Below are 23,254 nucleotides of genomic sequence, written 5' to 3' on the forward strand. Positions count from 1 at the left end.
CACCCACCCTGTGGAACACCCTCCCACCAGATGTCAAAGAGAAGAACAACTACCAGACTTTTAGAAGACATCTGAAGGCAGCCCTGTTTAGGGAAGCTTTTAATGTTTAACAGACTACTGTATTTTAATACTTTGTTGGAAGCTGCCCAGAGTGGCTGGGGAAACCCAGCCAGATGTGTGGGGTATAAATAATAAATTATTATTATTATTATTATTATTATTATTATTATTATTATTATTATTATTATTATACATCCTGAGCCTGAGATGGAGGGGCTCGCATCATCAACACCTGAGAAGCTCTTGCTCCTCCCATAGTCATGGCCTTGGATTCCATTGGAAATCCTGCATTGCTGTCACACTCTGGCTTCTTCCTGCTTCTAGCATACACACACACACACACACACAGGCTGTTGCCCTTCTCACTAGCAGCCAAGGGAGGGTTTGCCCTTTGGCACGAAACCAATTATACTAAAAACAGTACTTAAGAAGGAACTACAGCCACTAGCTCACAGAGAGACTTGCATGGAATGCATAGTTTGGCTATGGAATCCTCCATTAGATTTTAACCCTTGCTGGATCCAGGACCCCAGGGCTTAGAAGGGACTCGGGCATCATCATGCTGATTAACCCTCCGCTGCCGCCACCATGCAAACTCACATTATGATTAGAATGAATTAGCTCCCTTTCACCCTAAGGTCCTAGGGCGGTTTGCATTATTAGAGCACAATATTAAAAATGGTTTTAAAACAACTCACAATCACAGATATCCTAAAAATATCTCAAGTTTCAAAAGGCCAGGGTAATGAGGTTCATCTTCAGCATTCACCAGAAGCTCTACAATGAAGGTGACAGGCACAACTCTCTGAGACAGGTGTTCCATAATTTCACTGCCACAGACAAGACCTTCTCCTGGGCCACCAACCCCCAAGCTTGTGCTGGTCTTTGTTCCCAAGGACAGCAGGAAGCCTTCCAGGTATTTGCGGTCTGAGTCATTCAGTGCTTTAAATGCTAAGTGAGCACCTTGAATTGGCCCTGAAAACAAAATGGTGACCAGTGGAGCTGTTCCAAACAGATCTAGAGATCTAAGCAGAACCCCAGCCAATAATCTTGCTGCTGCATTTTAGACCAACTGAATTTTCCGAGTCATCTTCAAGGGCACCCCACAGAAAGTGCATTGCAGTAATCGGGCCTGAAAGTTACCAGAGCATGCAGTACAGTTGCCAAGTCAGCTCTGTCCAAATGGGGCCAGATCAGGATTATGCATTTAAAAAGCAAGCAAACAAAACCCCCTACAGACTGACACCCCATTCTGGAGCTAATCCAGCACACAGAAAATCTAGCATTGAAGGATGAGTCTTCAGGGATATAGCAAACAGATTTCCTTTTTTTAGCAGAATGTAATCAAGCATTATGGGGGAGGGATGAGGTTAACAGCATGGAAAACTAATAAAATGCTATCATTAGAAATCTAAAACATTGATTCTTGATGCACAGCTGAGAAACCCTAATTATATTGTAATAACATGGATCAACAATGCTAAACCTGAGCAGCAGCAGCAGCAAGTGATTTGGGCTTTGAGAACAAAAGGGCGAGAGATGCTCAAATAAATGGATACTCAATTATATAGAGCACCTCACCTCCAGCTGGTCCTGGGCTTGGACCTATCCACTCAGCCTCCTTCTAGGACAGGGTGGGCCTCTGCCATCACGGAAGCTTAGCCCCCATTCCACGGGAACAGAGGAACCCCACTGTGCAGACTGGGAGCCCTGTCCCTATGCCATCAGCCACAAACAAGGAAATGCTTCTGGCCCTCCAGCAGGTAGAGCCCCAAACCACCCTGGGACCTACTCCAGCCAATGGGTGCTTTCCAACCTTGCAAGGTCTGTGCTCATCTTTGTAAAGGAATCATTCGCTTTTTCATGGGTCTCTGGGTCAGGGGATTAGCCTAGCCTCAGTAGCTATCAAGCCTAGTACCATTTCCACATGGCTCTGCATTGTGGGTGCGCATTGGGTATCTCCTTACGGGATGGCGTGAGTTCCAGTATCTCGATGCTGTCCTCCCAGTTGATGGTGCAGCCACATTTGGCACACTGCAGAGTACACAGTCCCGGCCTCTCTACCTCAAAACAGGTCTTTGAGACCTGGTGTCAGGGTGCTGTCAGCGGCTCCCAGCCCATGAAATGATAAAGACAAGGAAAAGTTACTTACAGTAATGTTTTATTTCAAAATTTACACAGAGAGGCTATAGATCCCATCCTCTTGGATAATGGCGTTGTCCTGTGTGAATGTGTCCCCCTCCCCCACTTCCTCATTCATCATCCAATAGCTAGGAAAAGTCTTAGATATCTGGTGGTATAAATTACCCCGAAGTTGAACAAGTTATATCAGTTTAATTATAGTACGGTTTGGAAAGCTCTGAATATGGATATAATACGTTGGAATAAATGAAGACTCTCCATTATGGACAAACTAGTTGCATTGAAAACAATGACTGTACCTCCAGTCTTTCAACCAAAATGGTCAAAGGCCTGGAAACGATGCCTTATGAGGAACGGCTAAGGGAGCTGGGCATGTTTAGCCTGGAGAAGAGGAGGTTAAGGGGTGATATGATAGCCATGTTCAAATATATAAAAGGATGTCACATAGAGGAGGGAGAAAGGTTGTTTTCTGCTGCTCCAGAGAAGCGGACACGGAGCAATGGATCCAAACTACAAGAAAGAAGATTCCACCTAAACATTAGGAAGAACTTCCTGACAGTAAGAGCTGTTTGACAGTGGAATTTGCTGCCAAGGAGTGTGGTGGAGTCTCCTTCTTTGGAGGTCTTTAAGCAAAGGCTTGACAACCATATGTCAGGAGTGCTCTGATGGTGTTTCCTGCTTGGCAGGGGGTTGGACTCAATGGCCCTTGTGGTCTCTTCCAACTCTATGATTCTATGATTCTATGATTCTTTTCTTCCAGACTTGGGTGAACGCCTGAGATGGAGGAAGACCCTGGAACCCATCCCTAAAGGAATCCAACAAAGCCCACCCACCCGTGGGAAGAAAGATAGGGGAGACCTGGCCATAAAAGGGATAGGCATACCTAACCCCCAAAAAGAGAACCCCCCAAGAAAAAATACAAAAGCCCCCAAAGGAAGCCCCAAAAGTGGAGAAGGGGGGCATCCAAGGCATCCGAGGAAACAAAATAACCCTGGAGGAAAGGCCTAAAAAACACTCCAAAAGCTTCTTTCAGCTGATGCCCCCTCCCTGCCAAAGCCAGTAGCCCAATTTGGGCAGAGGCTGGCAACCCTCTGCCAGCTCACCCATGTGGATTACCCCAAGCCATTAACATCTGACTCGCATCCATATGGTTGGGCACCCCTCTCTCACCTTTCCCTCCCCACCCACTGGAGACCCCTGCCCAGCATTGGTGGCAGGGGTCCCACCCTACCTGACCCGCCACCTTTGCCCTCCATATTGCCAGACACCCAGCCCTCTGAAGTAACACCTCCAGGAAACCTCTCAGCTTTGACACAGAGGGAAGGGTGTCTCTTTCTAGGTGCACACAGAAGGAACTTGCTTCTTAAAAAATCTCCGGCACAGCTATGCAACACCACATGAAACATTTTGTCAGGGATAAAGGGTTGGTAAAGTTTGTTCTCCTTCCCGCAAAGAACAAGAGTCTGTGCTTAAATGATCAAACAGTTCTGCCATCAGTTTAGTTGCTGGTGTGATTTTCAATAGGGCCACGGAGTCATAAGTTATTTTCATATTCTTTTGGCATCCAGGAGAACTTGACATTTCTTATCTCGCTTATAAAATTGGGAATGCCAATTTTATCATCCCAGCAGTACTCAGGGGGATAACACCTTGGTTTTCTGCTGCTTATCGTAGTTGTCCAAGACCGGTTTCCTGACTGCTCCTTCCCAGATGATGGGCGGCAACCAAGGGGTCGAGGTGGGCATGTCCGTTCGTGCGCTGCAAAGAAATGAGAAAAAAGCATGGATGCCCAAAATGGTGGAAATCTAGTTGGAAGTATATATTAGGTGGGGGGGTTCACCCCCTCACCACTGCCACCTGAGGGCCCTGACTTCATCATCATTAACAGAGTTGAGGTTGTATCCTGGTATCTTGAGCACAAATGCAATTCAAACAGCTAATGCACAGTATGCAAGGCAATCCATTTAAGCCTGAATTTGCAAGGAGTAACAGATAAAAAAATGCAGCTAAGAGTCAATGGCAGAGCAAGCCAAGATGCTTTCGTTTTACAGTGCCTTTTAAAAGGTTGCACCAGGAGTACAACAGCACGTTTGCCAAGCACCAAGGTGGGCAGCAGCGGAAAGTATCTTGCAGTCCTGAGACCCCAGAGAATTGTTCCAATTCTGTACATAGTATTTTGCCTGCTGTGATAGGGTCAGAGGTACATAAAATTATATCCTCTGCAAAGAGGCCTGAATTTTGTTCATTTCCGTTTGCAACCACTCTTGTACCAGAGAGGGCATTGCATAACTTGATTGCTAATGGTTCTAGAATCAATACAACTACCAGGGCTGAAAGAGAGCATCTTTCCTTCTAACCTAAAAGATCCCAATATTTCCATATAAGGGAGTTACTCTGAACCCTTGATAATTTTGGTGGTTCCTTTCTCAACCTTTCCAGGTGTCAGGGGTGGCCACAGGAGCAGGAATGGTGGAGACTGTTGAATTATTTCTTTAAATGTAAAGGTTCATCATTGTTTCACCCGATGTGTATATCTTTAAGGGGCCAGAGCAAGGGCCAGAGCAAAATAACAAGATCCAGCTTTAGAGCTGTGAAACATAGCAGGTGCTGCTGAGTTGCATTGATTAAGCTGTGTCAGGAATTGGCTGCAGTATATAAGGGGCAGCACCTAGCTCTGCCATTACCCTGGGGGATGGGTTGGTGGTTGGGTCGTGTTTGTTTGTTAATGTATTTAGTGTAAAAGCAGTTTTTGTTCTTCTTATTAAAACCTTGTTTAAGTTATTTTTGAGTCCCTTTTTAATGCATGGTCTCCCCAGCAAGCTCTCTGCAGCGCTACCATACTGCAAAAAGCCAACAGAGACCACCTGCCCATCCTGACTCTTCCAGGGAAGAGGAAGAGATACACAGTATAGATACAAGAGTGGCTTGTGGGAGGTCCTCCTGCTATTGGATTATGCCCTAGTGTCCGGTTGATCCCATGGGGAAGAATCTCCCGCCCCCCATCTTCTCCCTCTCCTTGTCTCTTCCATGGATGAATAGCCCTGCCCTGCTGCTGTTGCCATAACAGATTCTGTCTGTCAAGATGCTCTGCTATTCCCCTTCTTTTAATGGTAAACATGAGGGTGATTCCCACCCCCCACCCCGTGGTCCTCAAACGCACCTGCGCTTGGTGTTACTTCAGGTCCGCATCCCACCCTGGGAGCCCCTGGAACTGGCGTCATGTGAGCCTGTTTCCTGCTGTCACCACGGTGACCTCCAAGATTCTAACTGGCCAAAGAATGTTATGATGCAAAAGGCGGTCGGCCAGAACTGAAGGTGCCAGGATAGAAAAAGAGTAACTGACGTTATGACAAGTCTGAGTGGCAACAAGCCCTACCATACGCTCTTCCCCTGGTTGGCATCCCCCAAATTTGACCGGGTTAATCTGGACACCTAGCAAACTCACCGGCCCCAACTAAACCTGTTAAACTCACCTGTATCTATAATTTGGTGAGATAGGGATTACAACAGCAACAAAGATCATCATTCCTCTAAAGAACAATTGCTATTTCAGGCTCTCAAACAAGAGCAGAATCTAACTAAACAGCTTTTGGTTCTGGATCAATGTGGATCCTTTATGGATATTTACTTGTTTATCTACAGTTTTTCCTCTCAAACTGATGTTTTGTGTTGTTGTTCCCTGGAAACTCTTGGTTCGTAAGCTGCTTTGGACAAGCGCAATGTAGTACCAAAAACAAATGTGTGATCTTGAAAGAGCCTCAGACTTTATCTGAGACACATCTAGTGAAAGATACATTCAAGACTAAGTCTAACTGAAGGCCATTGAATGGGCCTCAGTCATGGCTTATCTAAACCCCATGGGGGGTACAGGGACCGTGACTAACGGGTGGCTTTTTCAGAGAATCTGCTTTTCCCTTTAAGTTATCCAAAGATTTCATCCATTCCCCAGCTATAAATCCTTACCTTCTCACCTGGCTTTTCTGTCTGCTTCATGGGACAATGAAGCAGAACAGGTGAACATCTAGATGGCACAATTTGCTACCTGCCATGTTGATAAAAATGCTGACAGAAAACACACAAATATCTAAGCTGAGAGCACGCCTTGCACTGCTTACTGGCCAAGCGTCTGGTAAGAAATGAGCAATGGAATAGTGATGATGCAAACCTGTTTCTTGCTGTCTCTATGGTAACCCTGTGGAATGTGAGGAAGGGGCTAGGAGAATATTAGAACGTCATCATGGAAGGTGGAAGAGCAGCCCAGGGATGAGAAAAGGGTGATCAGTTCACCCTTCCTGGTTGACCATTCATCTTCACAGGCTCCCTACACATTTTTAAACATGGTCTCTGAATTTTCCCTTGGAGATTGTTACTACCTTCCATGGATATGATGTTGGAGAAAGAGAATTGCACTCTGGAGATGGCCAGCCGAGAGGAAGTTGTAGGAAGTCTCAGACCATAAGGTTCCTGCCTTTGTAACTTACCCCCACGATATCAAAATTAGCTCCAGTAGACAAGAGGGAAAGACTCAAGAGCAGCAGGTGCAGACTTAGAGCACTCCAAGCAGGCTTTGGAAGGCACAGCACATTGAATGATTCCTGCCCTCCCCAGAGGAAGAGGAGACGAGTGGTGGTGATAGGTGTCTCCCAACTGAGGGGAAGAGAGGCAGCAGTGTGCGGAGGAAACAGGATGTCCCGGGAGGTGTGCTGTCTTCCAGGTGCAAAGATTGACAATGTGGTGGAGAAGTTGCCAAGTGTTCTCAAGCCCACTGAGCACTACCCCTTCCATCAGATTCATGTGGGTACAAATGATACTGCCACACACAGACTTTAATGTATAGCAAGGGACTATGGGAGTCTGCGCATGGAGCTGAAGAGCCTTGGGGCACAGGTGGTCTTTTCATCACTCCTTCCTGTTGAAGGTCGTGGCCCAGGAAGAGAGAGGGAAATCCTGGAGGTAAACCACGGGCTGTGCAGGTAGCGTTGTCAGGAAGGGTTTTGTTCCTTCGATCATGGTCCCCACTTGCTTGAGGAAGGACTTTTGGCAAGAGATGGGCTGCACCTCACAGCGGGTGGCAAGAATGTGTTTGCTAAGAGCCTCGTGAAGGTGGTCAGGAGAGCTTTAAACTAGAGCTTTAGGGGGAAGGAGACAACATTACAGACGACAGAAGAACACATGGAACTGGGGATAATAGCTACATTGATGCTCAGCAAGCTGAGGGGATGTTCCAGAAAGCTGCTAAAGGGCAAGAAAGTACAAGAAGGAAGGAGCTGGAGGGAAGGACTCGTGGTTTCAGTTGTCTCTACACAAATGCAGAGTATGGGAACCAAGCCAGACCAACTGCAGCTTTTAATTCAGGATGGTGAATATGACCTGGTAGCAGTGGCGAAGCTGCATGCTCCAGCATCGGGGGTGGAGAGCAGGTGGGGGTGGGGCTGGTGCGCATCCTGGGGGCGTGGCATGTCACCTGCAGGGGTATGGTGTGCGTCCTGGGGGCGTGGCATGCAGCCCACAGGAGCGTGGTGTGCATCCTGAGGGCGTGGTGTGTTACCCGTGGGGGTGTGATGCCCGACGTGGTGGGGGGTGCACAACGCCTATCCGGGGGTGGCCGCGATGATACCCCCCTCCCCGATGGTGATGGGGCAGTGCGCTCTTCCCACCCCCTGTTCCTTTGCCAGTGCCTGGTAGGCATTATTGAAATATTGTGGGATGAGACCGATGACTGGAATGTAGGAATTGAGGGGTATGACCTGTTCAAGAGAAAAGGGCCAAACAGGAAGGGAGAAGGAGTAGCATTATATGTAAAGGATGTGTTTCCTGTTGCCCCACTGATTTGCTTCCCCCATGTTTCCTGTTGCGCCACCAATTTGCGTGCCCCGTGTTTCCTGTCGCACCACCGATTTGCACCCACCCGTGTTTCCTGTTGCCCCACTGATTTGCATCCTGTTTCCTGTCGCGCCAACGATTTGCGTCCCCCCTGTGTTTCCTGTTGCGTCAATGATTTGCGTCCCCTGTTTCCTGTTGTGCTGTCCCGCTGCTGGGCAACTGAAGCAGCATCTTGTTTTCTCTTCTAGTGTCTGCACTCACACTGAGGCCCTCGGGGCCCTGCCCTGCCCTGGCTTTCTAGTTTGCCACTTCCAGTTTGCCACTTCCCAGTTTGCAGACTGTCCCACTGCCACTGTCCTGGGTCTAAGTCAGGGGTAGGCAACCTAAGGCCCGGGGGCCGGATGCGGCCCAATCACCTCAATCCGGCCCGCGAACGGTCCAGGAATCAGTGTGTTTTTACATGAGTAGAATGTGTCTTTTTATTTAAAATGCATCTCTGGGTTATTTGTGGGGCCTGCCTGGTGTTTTTACATGAGTAGAATATGTGTTTTTATCTAAAATGCATCCCTGGGTTATTTGTGGGGCATAGGAATTCATTCAAACAATATACAGTGGTACCTCGCAAGACGAATGCCTCGCAAGACGAAAAACTCGCAAGACGAAAGAGTTTTACGTTTTTTGAGTTGCTTCGCAAGACGAATTTCCCTATGGGCTTGCTTTGCAAGACGAAAACGTCTTGCGCCTTTTTCTTAAAACCGTCAATGCATTCCTATGGGAAACCGTCAATACACAGTGGTGCTTCGCAAGACAAAAAAACTCGCAGAACGAATTAATTTCGTCTTGCGAGGCACCACTGTAGTCCGGCCCCTCACAGGGTCTGAGGGACAGTGGACCAGCCCACGGCTGAAAAAGGATGCTGAGCCCTGGTCTAAATCTTCTTCCTCTGTGTTATCCCGAGTTCTTGGGCTGGTGTCTCCCACCACTCTTTGCCATCCAGCCAGTGCTTGATGGAGGAACAGGTGCACGTTACATCATTTTATTCCTTTCAGATTGAAATGCATCTATTGTTTTCAGTGTGGCCAAGTACTATTCTGCAGCAAGCACTGATCCCTCTGACATTTGTGATTTTTCCTCTTTAGGTTTGTGACATGACTATAATTTTTAAAACAATGGTGCCCATTTTACCTCACCCTGCGCTACTTCTATTTGCTTCATTTTGTTCTTTTTTTACCCTGCTAAACATATTAGCATAGTGTGTTTCATGTCCCTGTCATTTTGTTTCCTTAATTCTGATAATTGTATAGCAATAAATGTTTTATCTGATCTGAATGAAACTCGTGCAACTGAAACAGCTGCATGTGACTTTCTTATTCACCCCATCTGCCCCTTGCTCTCTCCTTTTCCAGTTGTTTCCATTGTCTAATTTTAGACTGTAAGCTCTTTGAGGCAGAGATCTTTCCTCATGCTCTGTAAAGCACCGTACACACTCAGGACATTAGGCAGCTCCTGGCTGGAACAAAGATCAGCCTCTACAAAATGATCTGCGGGATTTACTCTGGGTAGATAATAGCAAGAGTTTCTGAGTCTCAATTGCTTAACAGCAGTAGTAAAAGGGAATAACTTTCCCTGCCTAAACCTGGAGGTGTGGACTTGCATGTGAAAGGCCTGATCGAGCTCCCTTCAGGTCTGGCACTGAAAGGAAATCAGAAGCAGTTAATAGCCATTAAGGCTGGTACCTATTGATAACCTTGCTTTCTTTTTCTTTTCTTTTCTTTTTGTAACATTAGCCTTATTTTCCATGAATTTTAAAGCCATGCAAGGTGACAATCATCACTATCTCCTGTGGGAGGGAGTTCCATAGTTTAACGATTAGCTAAGTGAAGGACTTTCTTATATCTGCCCTGAATCTTCCAATATTCCGCTCCACTAAAGGTAAAGGTAAAGGTACCCCTGCCCGTACGGGCCAGTCGTGACCGACTCTGGGGTTGCGTGCTCATCTCGCTTAAGAGGCCGGGAGCCAGCGCTGTCCGAAGACACTTCACGTGGTCACGTGGTCACGTGGCCAGCGTGACAAAGCTGCTCTGGCGAGCCAGCGCAGCACAGCACACGAAAACGCCGTTTACCTTCCCGCTATAAAGCGGTACCTGTTTATCTACTTGTACTTAGGGGTGCTTTTGAACTGCTAGGTGGGCAGGAGCTGCGACCGAACGACGGGAGCTCACCCCGCCGTGGGGATTCGAACCGCCGACCATGTGATCGGAAAGTCCTAGGCACTGAGGTTTTACCCACAGCGCCACCCTTCATCCGCTCCACTAGATAACTCAAAATTTCTAGGATTATGAAGAAGAGTTTGGATTTGATATCCCTCTTTATCACTACTCTAAGGAGTCTCAAAGTGGCTAACATTCTCCTTTCCCTTCCTCCCCCACAACAAACACTCTGTGAGGTGAGTGGGGCTGAGAGACTTCAAGGAAGTGTGACTGGCCCAAGGTCACCCAGCAGCGGCATGTGGAGGAGCGGGGAAGCGAACCCGGTTCCCCAGATTACGAGTCCACCGCTCTTAACCACCACACTGGCTCCCAGTGAGGGGAGGGGGGCTTTTCTCTGCCCACTTCCTCCTTGCCATGCATATTTTATAAACTCCTATCATGTCTCTTCTTACTCGCCTTTTTTCTAAACTAAAAAGTCTCAAATGCTGTGACCTTTCCTCTTGAGGAGTCGCTACCTCCCCTTGACTATTTTGACTGCCCTTTTCTGAATCTTTCCCAACTTTACAATATCCTTTTTGACCAGAACTGTACTATTTGGATCCCTTCCCACTCCACCCTGGCACTTGAGAATCTTCGGCTGAAGACAGGGGGCTGGCAATTTAACGTGTGCAAGGAGCACATTGTTGCTACAAATGCCCACAAGAGGGAGCTGCCTGAACGCAGCTTAGCCAGTGGAACAACCCAGATTTTGAACAGAAATCTGGCAAGGCAGGTGCTCCCATGGGCAGGGCACAGCCCCCCCCCCCCACACCCCGTCTCACTCCAAGGCCAGTGTGGCAAAGGAGAACTTGTTTGGCAAACGGTTTGCTTGTTGTGCTGCCTCTGCTCTGCTGCGTTGCACAATTGTGCAGGCATGTGTGTAACTAGGGTGCACTTACTGGCTGCTCGCTGTGCAAAAGAACATGGGGATGCGAATGCAGCGATAATTTGGTCGAATCTTTTGCAGCTTTCTAAGGCGGTGGCCATAGCTGCACAACAAGGTTATAAGCTTCTTGAACATTGATTGCATTGGGGAACACACACCCCGCTACTAGAATGAGAGAGGGAGACACTATCATACTGTGACTCGCTTTATACACCAGGAAGTATAAATGACTCCAGGGCACAGCCTCATGACACAGATTTGCCTCTGGGTAAATTAAGGTGTTGGGTGCCTGGGATTTGCAACATGCTCAGTTACCCAGTTAAATTGAAAATGAAATATGCTCTAAAGAAGTAGGGGATGGGGACTTCCGGCGCTCACTGCCATGGTGAAAAGCGGCTCCCACACTCTCATGGAGACGATGGAGGAAGCTGCATTTGGAAATGGCAAGCTGAAGAATCACCACATTGGATTGCACCAAAGAGTCCATTTAAGCCCGGTATCCTACTTCCAAGAGAGATCAAGGCAACTCAAAAGCAGAGCATAACAGCAAATTTCCCCTACTGTGGTACTCACAGAAGTAGACTGCTCTGAACTAGGTGGCTCCATTTAGCAAGCAGGGCTTATAGTAAAAGGTAAAAGGTAAAGGACCCCTGGACGGTAAAGTCCAGGCAAAGGCGACTATGGGGTTGCAGCGCTCATATCACTTTCAGGCCAAGGGAGCCAGTGTTTGCCCACAGCTTTCCGGGTCATGTGGCCAGCAGGACTAAGCCACTTCTGGTGCAACGGAAACACTGTGACGGAAACCAGAGCGCATGGAAAGGCCGTTTACCTTCCCGTCGCAGCAGTATCTATTTATCTACTTGCGCTGGTGTGCTTTCAAACTCCTAAGTTGGCAGGAGATGGGATAGAGCAACGGGAGCTCACGGGGATTCAAACCGCCGACCTTCCAATCAGCAAGCCCAAGGGGCTGAGTGATTTAGATCACAGATCTGTCTGATCGATCAAGCTGCCATCATGTCCTGAGCTACTCAGTTTTGCAGGTTAATTCATGGGTGGAGCAATCTTCTACTCAAAGGACAGCTGTAACTACAACCCTGAAGACTGACACCCCAGGAATGGCAGTGGAACAGCTGTCAGGAGCTTCCAGCAGGCATTTTGCCACCAAACTGAATTCCACAATGCTGGAAAACTTCCAGCAGTGAGCAGGGGTTGGGTTGGGGCAACCTGGTATATCCGAGGCCTTTCTCAATTATGCAAGAAGGAACCTTTTCTCTTTTTTTTCTATTCCTTTGAAAAATGGGAACATAGAAAGCTGCCTTCCACCAAGTCAGACCACTGGCCCACCTAGCTCAGCATTGTCTATGCTGACTGGTAGCAGCTCTCCAGGTTTCAGATGGGGGCATTTCCTCAGCTCTACCTAGAAGTATGGGACGCGGGTGGCTCTGTGGGTTAAACCACAGAACCTAGGACTTGCTGATCAGAAGGTCGGCGGTTCGAATCCCCGCGACGGGGTGAGCTCCCATTGCTCAGTCCCTGCTCCTGCCCACCTAGCAGTTCGAAAGCACGTCAAGTGCAATTAGATAAATAGGTACTACTCCAGCGGGAAGGTAAACGGCATTTCCATGCGCTGCTCTGGTTCGCCAGAAGCAGCTTAGTCATGCTGGCCACATGACCCGGAAGCTGTACACCGGCTCCCTCAGCCAATAAAGCGAGATGAGCGCCCCAACCCCAGAGTCGGCCACGACTGGACCTAATGGTCAGGGGTCCCTTTACCTTTACCTGGAGGTATTCCACCAGTGAGGTAAGAAGGGTTGTTTCCAGTAAGATCCTGTCTTCATGGCTCTGAACAAAGGGCTGAGTTAAAATAGAAATGTAGAGATGTCTTAACCTGGATCAGAGCACCAGTCCATATGGCCCAGGATTGTCTACACTGACCAGCAGAGGCTCTTGAATATTTCAGACAAGGATGCTTTCCCAGCTCTACCGGGAGACCAAGAATTGAACCCATGACCTTTTGCACAAGCAGCATGCATTCTACCATTGAAAATCTAGGGAGGATAGGGCCTTTTCAAGGATGGCACCCTGGCTTTGGAATACCCCCTCCCCCACAAAGTGGTACCTCAGGTTAAGAATGGTTTCAGGTTAAGAATGGACCTCCAGACGCCAGTGTGGTGTAGTGGTTAAGAGCGGTGGACTTGTAATCTGGGGAACCGGGTTCGCGTCTCCGCTCCTCCACATGCAGCTGCTGGGTGACCTTGGGCCAGTCACACTTCTCTGAAGTCTCTCAGCCCCACTCACCTCACAGAGTGTTTGTTGTGGGGGAGGAAGGGAGAGGAGAATGTTAGCCGCTTTGAGACTCCTTCGGGTAGTGATAAAGCGGGATATCAAATCCAAACTTCTTCTTCTTCTTTAGCTAATGGGACCTCCTGCTGCCGCTGCACGATTTCTGTTCTCATCCTGAGGTAAAGTTCTCAACCTGAGGTACTACTTCTGGGTTAGCGGAGTCCGTAAGCTTTTGCAACCTGAGGTGTTTGTAACCTGAGGTACCACTGTACTATCAGTTTATTACTTCGAACATGTTATTGTTTTGCCTTGATTGCTTTTTTTTTTTAGTAGCAAACCAGCTCTGGATGAAGGCAGAGGTCTGAAGCTTTGGGAGGCGGTGGGGGGCTATGCAAACCTGGGATCTGTGAGGGGGGGGGACATTGGCAGAAAATCAACTCTTCCAAATGCACTTCAGTTCCCAATTTCAGTTTGACTTCTTTTCAGATAACTTTCTGCTCTCAGCCCCACCCTTTCAAAGCTGCTACCAAAGAAACAGGAAAGCCACATAAAGGGGGAGGGAAACTGAGACATTTGGTATTTGAGGAACAGGTTCCCAAGTCATTTATTGATTCATACAAAGGGAAAAGGCAGACCAATCATGAGTTGCAACAGGCTGGGGCCATAACTCTGCAGATGGGACTTTAAAAAAATCAGTGATGGGGAGGGCAGGAGTGACACCCTCTGCAAACAGGAATGGGTAACCCACAGCCCCTCCAGGTGTTGGGGACTCCAAAGATCCCAGCCAGCATGGCCAGAGATGATGGGACCTGTAGTCTGCAACATCTGGAAGGCACTGGGTTCCGTGTACCTGCTTTAAAAGCCCACCTGGCAAAACCTATCCCACTTTTTAATGTTGTGTTTAATGGGGGGGGGGGGGAGAGACAACCTAGAGACTGAGGCCCACGCAAGACTTCCCAGCAAATGTGCCCCTACTCACCACCCCCAAGTACTACAAGATAGCTTCTGATAAAGCAAGAGAGTGTGGTGTCAAGATGCTCAGAATTCCCTATCCCACCTCACCGACTGCTGCTTGCAAAGGGAGGGGACAACCTGGGCAGCTGTGACATCAAGCCAGGCATCCCTCATCATGTTTGGGTTGGGCCAAAACAAAAGTCACCCCCATGAACACAGGAAGCTGCCTGGTCCAAAGTCCAGCTGAGGGATGTTGGCAATTTTGGTGCCTTCTCAATTTCTAACTTTTTTCTTAAGTTCACTTCTCCACAATCATACATCAGTTTGTGATTTGTTGTTAAATAAGCTCTCACAAAAACACATCAGAATTTTAGTGTGGAATTCACCTTTTACAACGCACTCTCATTTTGTATATTTTCACTAATATACAGTGGTACCTTGGTTCTCAAGCGCCTTGGTACTCAAACAACTTTGGAACCCAAACACTGCAAACCTGGACGTAGATGTTCCGGTTTGCAAACTTTCTTTGGAAGCCAAACGTGCTCCGTTTTGAATGTTACACTTTCGATTAGAGTGCCACACTTCCGTTTTGAGTGTGACGCTGATGTATGTCTGTTTTTGCTATTTATTTTGCGTTTTTGTTTTTGCAGCTCTTTTTTTGTTCAGCTAGTGATTGATAGTGTGACTGCAGTACATTGTTTATTACTTTCATTTTATGGATCTATCTCGTTATATAGTAAAATTCATGTTAAATTGCTGTTTTAGGGGTTATTTTTAAAAGTCTGGAACGGATTAATCCCTTTAGCATTGCTTTCTATGTGAAAGCACGCCTTGGTTTTGGAACGCCTTGGTTTTTGGAATGGACTTCTGGAACGGATTAAGTTTGATAACCAAGGTACCACTGTGTGTGCATTTATATGCATGCTATGCCCCAGCACTGCAACATTCAGAGAGCTGCGAATTTCATAGGGTGGGTGAGTTTCGGTTTGCAGATTGTTTTGGATAATTAGGTAGGTTTGCCTATAAATGCAAACTGAATTGCTTCTCTCCAGCATAAAATAAATGCAAACTGACAGCTGCTTCTCCGGGGTCTCAAGCAGAGAAGGGTCTTTCCTTCATATCCTTTTGAAAAAACTAGGGATGCCAAGGGCCTTTGCTGAGCTACAGCCCATCATACTTTGCACACCTCTTTTCATGCCACACTCCCCATCTTGAACTTCCACCCTTCTCATCACATGCCCATGGTGACTTGCAAACAGGGAGCCCCTCAAGAAGTCACACCCGTTTCCAGGAACAATACTGATGCTGCAGGAATAAATGTGAGATGTGCCCTTGGCAGGGACACCTCAAAATATGGACCATTGCTAGGAAGAGGTGGAACGATGGATGCCAGAGCACTGGTCATGCAGGCTGAGGCTGATGGGGGCAGTGAGGGTGGAGTTCAAAGCCCCATGGAGAGCCACAGGCTCCCCCCATGCCTGACTTAGGGAGAAACAAGGTCTGGCAAGAGGAGAAAGTCTTCTGCTGAAAAATTGGGACTTCTCAGGGCTAGATATGGAAACAAAGACTGTTTTGCTGAAGTCTGACCTCTAGCCTAGTATACTGCTTCCAAGCATAGGACAGCCAGGAGGCTCCATGAAGTGGCACAAAGGCTGCATCTCTCACCTGCTGTTTGCCCCACCACCAGCAGCTTATTCAGAGCTACACTGCTTCTGTTTGGCCATCATGGTGAACAGGCAACTTCTGGGCCCACCCCGCTGTTGCAGGAGTTGGGAGGGGGTGACATAGAGGTCATCTTGTCATTAATGCCCTACTTGCTGCAATCCCTGAATCGCACGTTGCAAAAGATGGGCTGCAAGGATGGAGGAGCTCCAATGAAGGATAGATCTATTGTGCCCAGCCTCCCATTCCCCACAACATCCTAGCAGATGCCCATTTTTGGAAGCCCACAAACGGGCATTTGCCTTTCCCAGTGGATGATTTATTTGCACAGAGATCCCACTATCAGCCACCACAGCTCCTAGCTAGCTCCACTTTGACGAATTTTGTCTAAGCCCCCAGCGTCATTCTATGGCACAGCGTTCTATGTGTTAATTAAACTTAGCATTGAGAAAAAGTGCTCTCTCTCTCTCACACACACACACACACACAGTGTGTGTGCATGGTTGTCTCTCATTTGGCCTGATCCTGGCACCAGTTAACAAGCAGATACAGCCAAGAAGTGGCAGCAAGACGGCCAGGGAATGGGGTGGGGGAGGCTTGAGGAACAGATTTTCCTTTTCTTTTTTTGTGCCTACAGTTTTTGTATACAAATAAAAATTCAATAAAATGTTGGGGGGGGGAGGGCAGAACAGACCAGAAAAGGGTTTTGGGCTGGTATTGCAGTGGATTTGCTGCCTTTTCCATGCACCTTGGGCTCACTGGCTAGAGCTACCTAAAGCCCATTTCTTCAGCAGGCACTGGTCTGGAGAGGTGGGTAGCCTTTCCACCCCGCTTGTGTGGTACACCTTGCTTGCTCTGCAAGTAACAGGACCTTGGCAGGACCATCTTTTCGTAAAAGCTGTTCTGTAAGAGAGGCTCTGCAGTGGACAGATCGAGGGGCTAGCCAGGCACAAACAGAACCCCCTCTTCCTCTATATAAGTTGCAGATCTGTCCTGAAATGGGTGAGCAGGGCAAGGCACCCCTTTAATATTTTGCCATGAGGCCCTTTCCCCTCCCGCTCACCGCTGTCCGTTTCAAGATATACAAGTACATTCGCAGCTCAGGTCCCCGGTGCTTCAGCCGGGGGTCTGCTTGCCCACTGTAGACTCCAGCCTCTCCGCAGTGTCTTCCAGCTCCTCCAAGATCTCTGAGAATGATGGACGCTTGAACGCTTCCACCTAGAAGGAGCAGGAAGGGGTTGCAGGGAGAAACAGCAAGAGAAAAATCAAGGCCAGGAAGAAGGAGGAGGAGGAGGAGGATAGTTTGGATTTGATATCCCACTTTATCATTACCCAAGGGAGTCTCAAAGCGGCCTACAATCTCCTCTCCCTTCCTCCCCCACAACAAACACTCTGTGAGGTGAGTGGGGCTGAGAGACTTCAGAGGAGTGTGACTAGCCCAAGGTCACCCAGCAGCTGCATGAGGAGGAGCGGTGAAGCGAATCCAGTTCACCAGATTACGAGTCCACCGCTCTGCCCCCACAGCCAGAGGCAGCGACGCTTCTGGATAACAGTTGCTGGATGTGCAGGAGGGAAGAGGGCTCTTGCGCTTAAATCCTGCTTCAGTTTCCCACAGACCTTTTGTTGGCCACTGCGAGAACAGGATGCTGGACCAGATGGGCCAAGGGCCTGATCCAGCCAGCTCTCCTTCCTAATTATGGAATTAAGCAAGAAGGATTAAACCTCCATCAGGTACAGCATGCTGCTCCCCATAGTGGCTAACCAGATGCTAGGGGCTAAAGTCAACAGTCCTTAGTTTCTGCCTGTTGCCTACTGTCCTGCACATAACACCGGTTTTGAAAGACCTTCACTGGCTCCCAGTACGTTTCTGAGCACAATTCAAAGTGTTGATGCTGACCTTTAAAGCCCTAAATGGCCTTGGGTTCAGTATACATGAAGGAGCGTCTCCACCCCCATCGTTCTGCCCGGACACTGAGGTCCAGCACTGAGGGCCTTCTGGTGGTTCCCTCACTACGAGAAGCCAAGTTACAGGGAACCAGGCAGAGGGCCTTCTCGGTAGTGGCACCCACCCTGTGGAACACCCTCCCACCAGATGTCAAAGATATAAACAACTACCAAACTTTTAGAAGACATCTGAAGGCAGCCCTGTTTAGGGAAGCTTTTAATGTTTAATAGGTTATTGTATTTTACTGTTCTGTTAGAAGCCTCCCAGAGTAGCTGGGGAAACCCAGACAGACGGGTGGGGTACAAATAATAATTTATTATTAATAATATTATTATTTAGAGCTAGACAGCCTCTGAATGGGGAGGCTCTATTCTTAGCTACCAAGAATCCTGCTGAACAGACCTGTCCTCGTAAAAAAGAAAACTTACTTCTTCGCTTTTGAAGTCATCCAAGCTAATTGGCTATCACGGCAACAATTTTTGTAAGTTAATGATACACTGCATGATGAGGACTTTCTTTTAACTCCTCCCAGTAACTTCCTTACCCTGCAGCAGCTGGCAGCCAGATCCAAGACCTGCTTGGGACATTCACGGATCATGTCATAGAAGGACGCCACATCCAGGCCATAATCCTAGCAGAGAAAATGATAAAAGGATTCACAGCTGACTCAGCTTTTCATCCACTTATGCAGCCAAAGAACAGCAGAGCTTGTGCCACCACAAGTTTGTGCAGAATGCTGCCCCCTCTGTTACACTTGGGCCCCAGGGATTCCACTCCCCTTCCACAAAAGAGGACCCCTTAAAATGAGTGGGGAACACCTGTGGCCAGAGGCCCCTGCAGTTTGGTCAACGTCTCAGAAGCTTATTTTGGCATGAAGATTATACCGTATTTTTCGCACTATAAGACGCACTTTTCCCCTCCTAAAAAGTAAGGGGATATGTGTGTGCGTCTTATGGAGCGAATGCAGGCGGGAGGCTCTGCTCAGCGCTCCCTTTAAAGAGCTGCGTGGAGTGTGTATGCGACTTGGGCGCTTTTCCCCGAGGAGGGAGAAGGGCAGCCCTTCTCCCTCCTTGGGAAAAGCCCCCAAGAGCTGCACACATACTCCACGTGCTCTTTAAAGGGAGCGCGGCTCTGGGGGGAGCCTTAGCCGCACGCAGCCTCTCCCAGGCAGGGGATGAAGGCTTCCCTTGCCCAGTAGAGGTTGCGCGCAGCTAAAGAGGAAGCCAGGAGAGTGAGCGGGATGCATCCCGCTGGCTGTCTTGGGTTATGCCATAGCCGCGCGCAGCCTCTCCCGCTGGCTGTTCTAGCTTCTGGCTTTGCCAAGGGAAGCCTCCACACGCGAAGTCTTCATCCCGCTTCCCTGCGGAGGCTTCATGCGGCCATCCCTGGCGTTTGTGGGAGAAAAGCCCCCAAGAGTCGCGCTCTCTTTAAAGAGCGTGCGGCTCTTGCGGGAGGAACGCCAGTAGGCTTGCTTTCGCTGAAGCCAGGAGGGCAAGAGGGATCGGTGCGCTCCAATCCCACCTGCTCTCCTGGCTTCAGGGGTAGCCCCGCAAAGCCTCCTGAGTGAAGATGGAGGAGCGCTCCCTCTTAGCTCAGGATGCTTTGCGTTCCTTTCTTATTTCTTGTTTTCCTCCCCTAAAAACTAGGTGCATCCAATCGTCTGGTGCGTCTAATAGAGCGAAAAATGCGGGTATGTGCTAAAACATTTTCTTCTGTATTTGAGAAAGATAATCAAATATTATCTTGCAATTCAAAATAAATTTAGCAGTTTCAAGTTTTGTGATTTTATTTTGGTTTGGTTTTGTCTACAAGACAACAAGACAGTTTTTGAAAACTGAAGTTAGCAATTTTTTTGGGTGGGGATTGCAAGGAGATAGCCTTGCCTAGGGAGCAAAAGAGCCTGGCACCTGCACTGATCTCCTGAGAACAAACAGGCGAACAAGGCTTCTTGGTTTCTCCAAATACTTAGTTAGCCTAGACTACGGAACCTTTTCCTTTCAGGAAATGTACTTCCCTTAAGCTTTCTTATTTTATCCCAAGTCTTAGTCTGAGCATCTTCCAATTAAAAGTTTCCTCTAAGCAAGGATTCTGTTCACTGAAGTTAACTTCTCCTGCAACATACAAGCTCCACCTGCTGACACAGATGGTGCTGTACAAAACCATCACTGTCACTAGGCAGAGTCCCCAATGCATGTGCTTTTAAACAGAGCATAGCATCTTGTGGGCCCTGCATGGACGGTGCATGATGCAACATGCCAAAGCCTTGCTGTCAGCCAATGTTACAGGTGAAACTCGAAAAATTAGAATATCGTGGAAAAGTTCCTTTATTTCACTAATTCAACTTCAAAGGTGAGACTAATATTTAAGATAGACTCATGACATGCAAAGTGAGAAATGTCAAGCCTTTATTTCTTCTACAGGTGAAACTCGAAAAATTAGAACATCGTGGAAAAGTTCCTTTATTTCCGTAATCCAACTTGAAAGGTGAAACTAATATATGAGATTGACTTGTGACATGCCAAGCGAGATATGTCAAGCCTTGATTTGTTATCATTGCGATGATCATGGCGTACAGCTGATGAAAACCCCAAATTAACAATCTCAGAAAATTAGAATATTCAAGGAAAACAGCAAAACAAGGATTGCAAATCGAGCAAGATTGGACCTCTTGAGAAGTAGAAGCAGATCTCGCTTTGCATGTCATGAGTTTTACCTTTTAAGTTGAATTACTGAAATAAACAGACTTTTCCACGATATTCTAATTTTTCGAGTTTCACCTGTACTTGAGATGGAAAAGCAGATAAAAGCACCATAATGACCTGGGTCCGAGGCAGCACCTCAGGGTCAGCCGGGATTCTCCCTAGTATTTCGCACAGGACAATGCCGAAAGAGAAGACGTCCACCTACAGGAGGGAGCAAGGGGTCAGTGGGAGGAGGCAGTGGGAGATGATCTCTGGAGGCCACACAGGCAGTGAGCAGAGGGACTAACAATCCAGCCTTTCACAGAAGTTGGAGGCCACATCATAAAGGGTTGGAAGACAGGAGCCCGGAGGTTACTAGTCCACAAACAGAGGTGCCTTGCTAATAAAAGGCTGCTTTTAACATTCCTGTGAGACTGGGAGCTTGGAGGAGAGCCAGTGCTGGATAATTAAGTCCTTAATGAGCCTGGCAAAGCTGCCAAGTGCCTCTTTTGTCGGGGAGGTTGGCTAAATGCCATCAGTGGGTGGATCCGCTGAAGTCTTCTGAATGGCTTGGAAATACCTGAAAGCAGGCAGACTTCTCCACCCACCACAGCTAAGGATGATGCTGTCTAGGTCTCTGCATAAAAGCAAACAACATACACTGTTGTCTGAGTCAGAGATTGATGGCTCATCTGCATTGTTATTTAATGTGGAGAGGAAGCTCTCTGCACCTCCATCACTTCTCCACTACCCATATGACTCTCTCCTCTTAAATCACTCTCTGCCTACACTTCCCTTTCCTCCAATCTGGATTGTTTCATGCCCTCGCCATTTTCAAGTATCCCTGGTATGAGAAAATCCAGATCGATAGAGAAGAATGTGTGGGAAGTGAGTGATTTAAGAGAAGAATGCTGGCGAGACAACATAGAATGAACGGAAGTACAAGAAATTTACTACCCACATTAAACAATGGTGCCGGTGAGCTTGTACAAGGGGTTTCTGTAAAATGCTTTTTGGTTTTGCAGTCATACCTTGGATCCCGGATGCCTTGCGAGTTGAACCTTTTGGCTCCTGAATGCCACAAACCTGGAAGTAAGTGTTCTGGTTTGCGAACTTTCTTTGGAACCCAAACGTCCAACACGGGTTCCACGGGTTCCAATTGGCTGCAGGAGCTTTCTGCAGCCAATCAGAAGCTGCGCTTTGGTCTCCGAACATTTTGGAAGTCGAATGGACCTCCGGAACAGATTCCATTCAACTTCCGAGGTACGACTGTATAGTGATCAAGCATTATATAAATGTTGCAAAATAAATTAAATAGACAGGGATGGTACCCATGCGGGTGAGGGGTAGATTCTCTCCAGTTCACATTTTTATGCAAACCTACCCAATTAATACTTCCTGAAACTACATATTAACCCAAATACAGCTAACCTTGAAATTCACACGTCTCCAAATTTTGCCATGCACTTCTCCAATCCAAGAAAAATGTGTGTGTGTGCGCGCGCGTGCTCTCTCACTCACACACATACACACAAACACTTGGGGAAAGTGTGTATGAAAATGCATATTCATTAAAATGGCATTAAAGGCAAATAATATTAGGGGAAATTGCATATAAAATGGGAAAATGTGCTAAGTTGTCAACTAATTATTTTGAGGACTTAAAAAAAAATACAAATAGATGTAAGCTGAACATAGGATTGGGGGAAAACAGAGAAACTGAAATTCATAGGCTCATCCATCACTATTAACAAGGCACACTACTCTAGTACCCTGGGGATAAGGGCCAGATTGGGTCCCACAAAGAACAGCCCTCAAACTAATGGGGGGGTGGACAACATGGTACCTTCCGGTCATAAGGTTCCCCTCGCAACATCTCAGGGGCCATCCAGAAAGCCGAGCCCACCAAAGAAAGCTTTCTCTCAGGGTCCTTCGCAGAAAGCTCCGCCACTTCCTTGGCTAGGCCGAAATCCGTCACCAGGGCCTCACGCCCCCGTTGGGTCACCCGAATGAGGCAGTTCTGAAATCCATTTCAAGGCACACTTTACAAGGTTGCACATTCTCTCTTCCTGTCCTGCTCTAAGTGGCAACTTTGAACACATACGGGAATCATTGAGTTGTAGAGCTGGAAGGGACCCGGCGGTCATCTAGCCCAACCCCCTGAAATTCAGGAATCTCAACATGTGTTCCCTCATCCCATTTGAAATCTTACTGGAACCTGCTTAGCTTTGCAAGTGTCCCAGCAGTTTTATTGCTGCACCACTAGGAGGTGTGTGAGAATTCTTATAAGGTAAAGGTAAAGGGACCCCTGACTGACTGTTAGGTCCAGTCGCAGACGACTCTGGGGTTGCGGCGTTCATCTCGTTTTACTGGCCGAGGGAGCCTTCAATCAGAAGGTCGGTGAATTCTTGTACAGTCATACCTCATGTTACATTTGCTTCATGTTACGTTCTTTCAGGTTGCGCCCTGCAGTGACCCAGAAGTACCGGAAAGGGTTACTTCCGGGGTTTGCCGCTCGTGCATGCGCAGAAGTGCAAAATGGTGTCACGCGCATGCGCAGAAGCGGTGG

The 23,254-nt window shown here is 47.8% G+C and overlaps 1 protein-coding gene and 1 long non-coding RNA gene across 6 annotated transcripts in view; both read right to left on the bottom strand.

The window, feature by feature from the left end:
* Positions 1-3,504: 3,504 nt before the first annotated feature.
* On the bottom strand, positions 3,505-7,757 carry LOC310669376. Of its 2 annotated transcripts, none has more exons than XR_014507154.1 (2): positions 6,166-7,757; positions 3,505-3,960 (listed from the first exon to the last, which is right to left on the bottom strand). It is a non-coding gene; the product is annotated as an uncharacterized lncRNA (long non-coding RNA). The 2 variants fall into 2 exon arrangements; XR_014507155.1 differs by lacking the exon at positions 6,166-7,757 and adding an exon at positions 5,363-5,528.
* Positions 7,758-14,015: 6,258 nt separating this feature from the next.
* LOC310669308 (dual specificity testis-specific protein kinase 2-like) overlaps positions 14,016-23,254 on the bottom strand; it is a 38,701-nt gene continuing 29,462 nt past the window's right edge. For all 4 annotated transcript variants that reach the window (XM_083423181.1, XM_083423180.1, XM_083423179.1 and 1 more), the window contains exons 6-9: positions 22,532-22,705; positions 20,824-20,907; positions 18,549-18,635; positions 14,016-17,277 (exon numbers count right to left, since the gene is read on the bottom strand). In XM_083423181.1, the coding sequence (XP_083279307.1) occupies positions 17,176-17,277; positions 18,549-18,635; positions 20,824-20,907; positions 22,532-22,705 (447 nt within the window). In that variant the 3' untranslated portion in view covers positions 14,016-17,175. The remainder of the gene's footprint in view (positions 17,278-18,548; positions 18,636-20,823; positions 20,908-22,531; positions 22,706-23,254) is intronic.

The sequence above is a fragment of the Podarcis tiliguerta genome, assembly GCF_965153285.1.
Source record: "Podarcis tiliguerta genome assembly, chromosome: Z".
Lineage (NCBI taxonomy): Eukaryota > Metazoa > Chordata > Lepidosauria > Squamata > Lacertidae > Podarcis > Podarcis tiliguerta.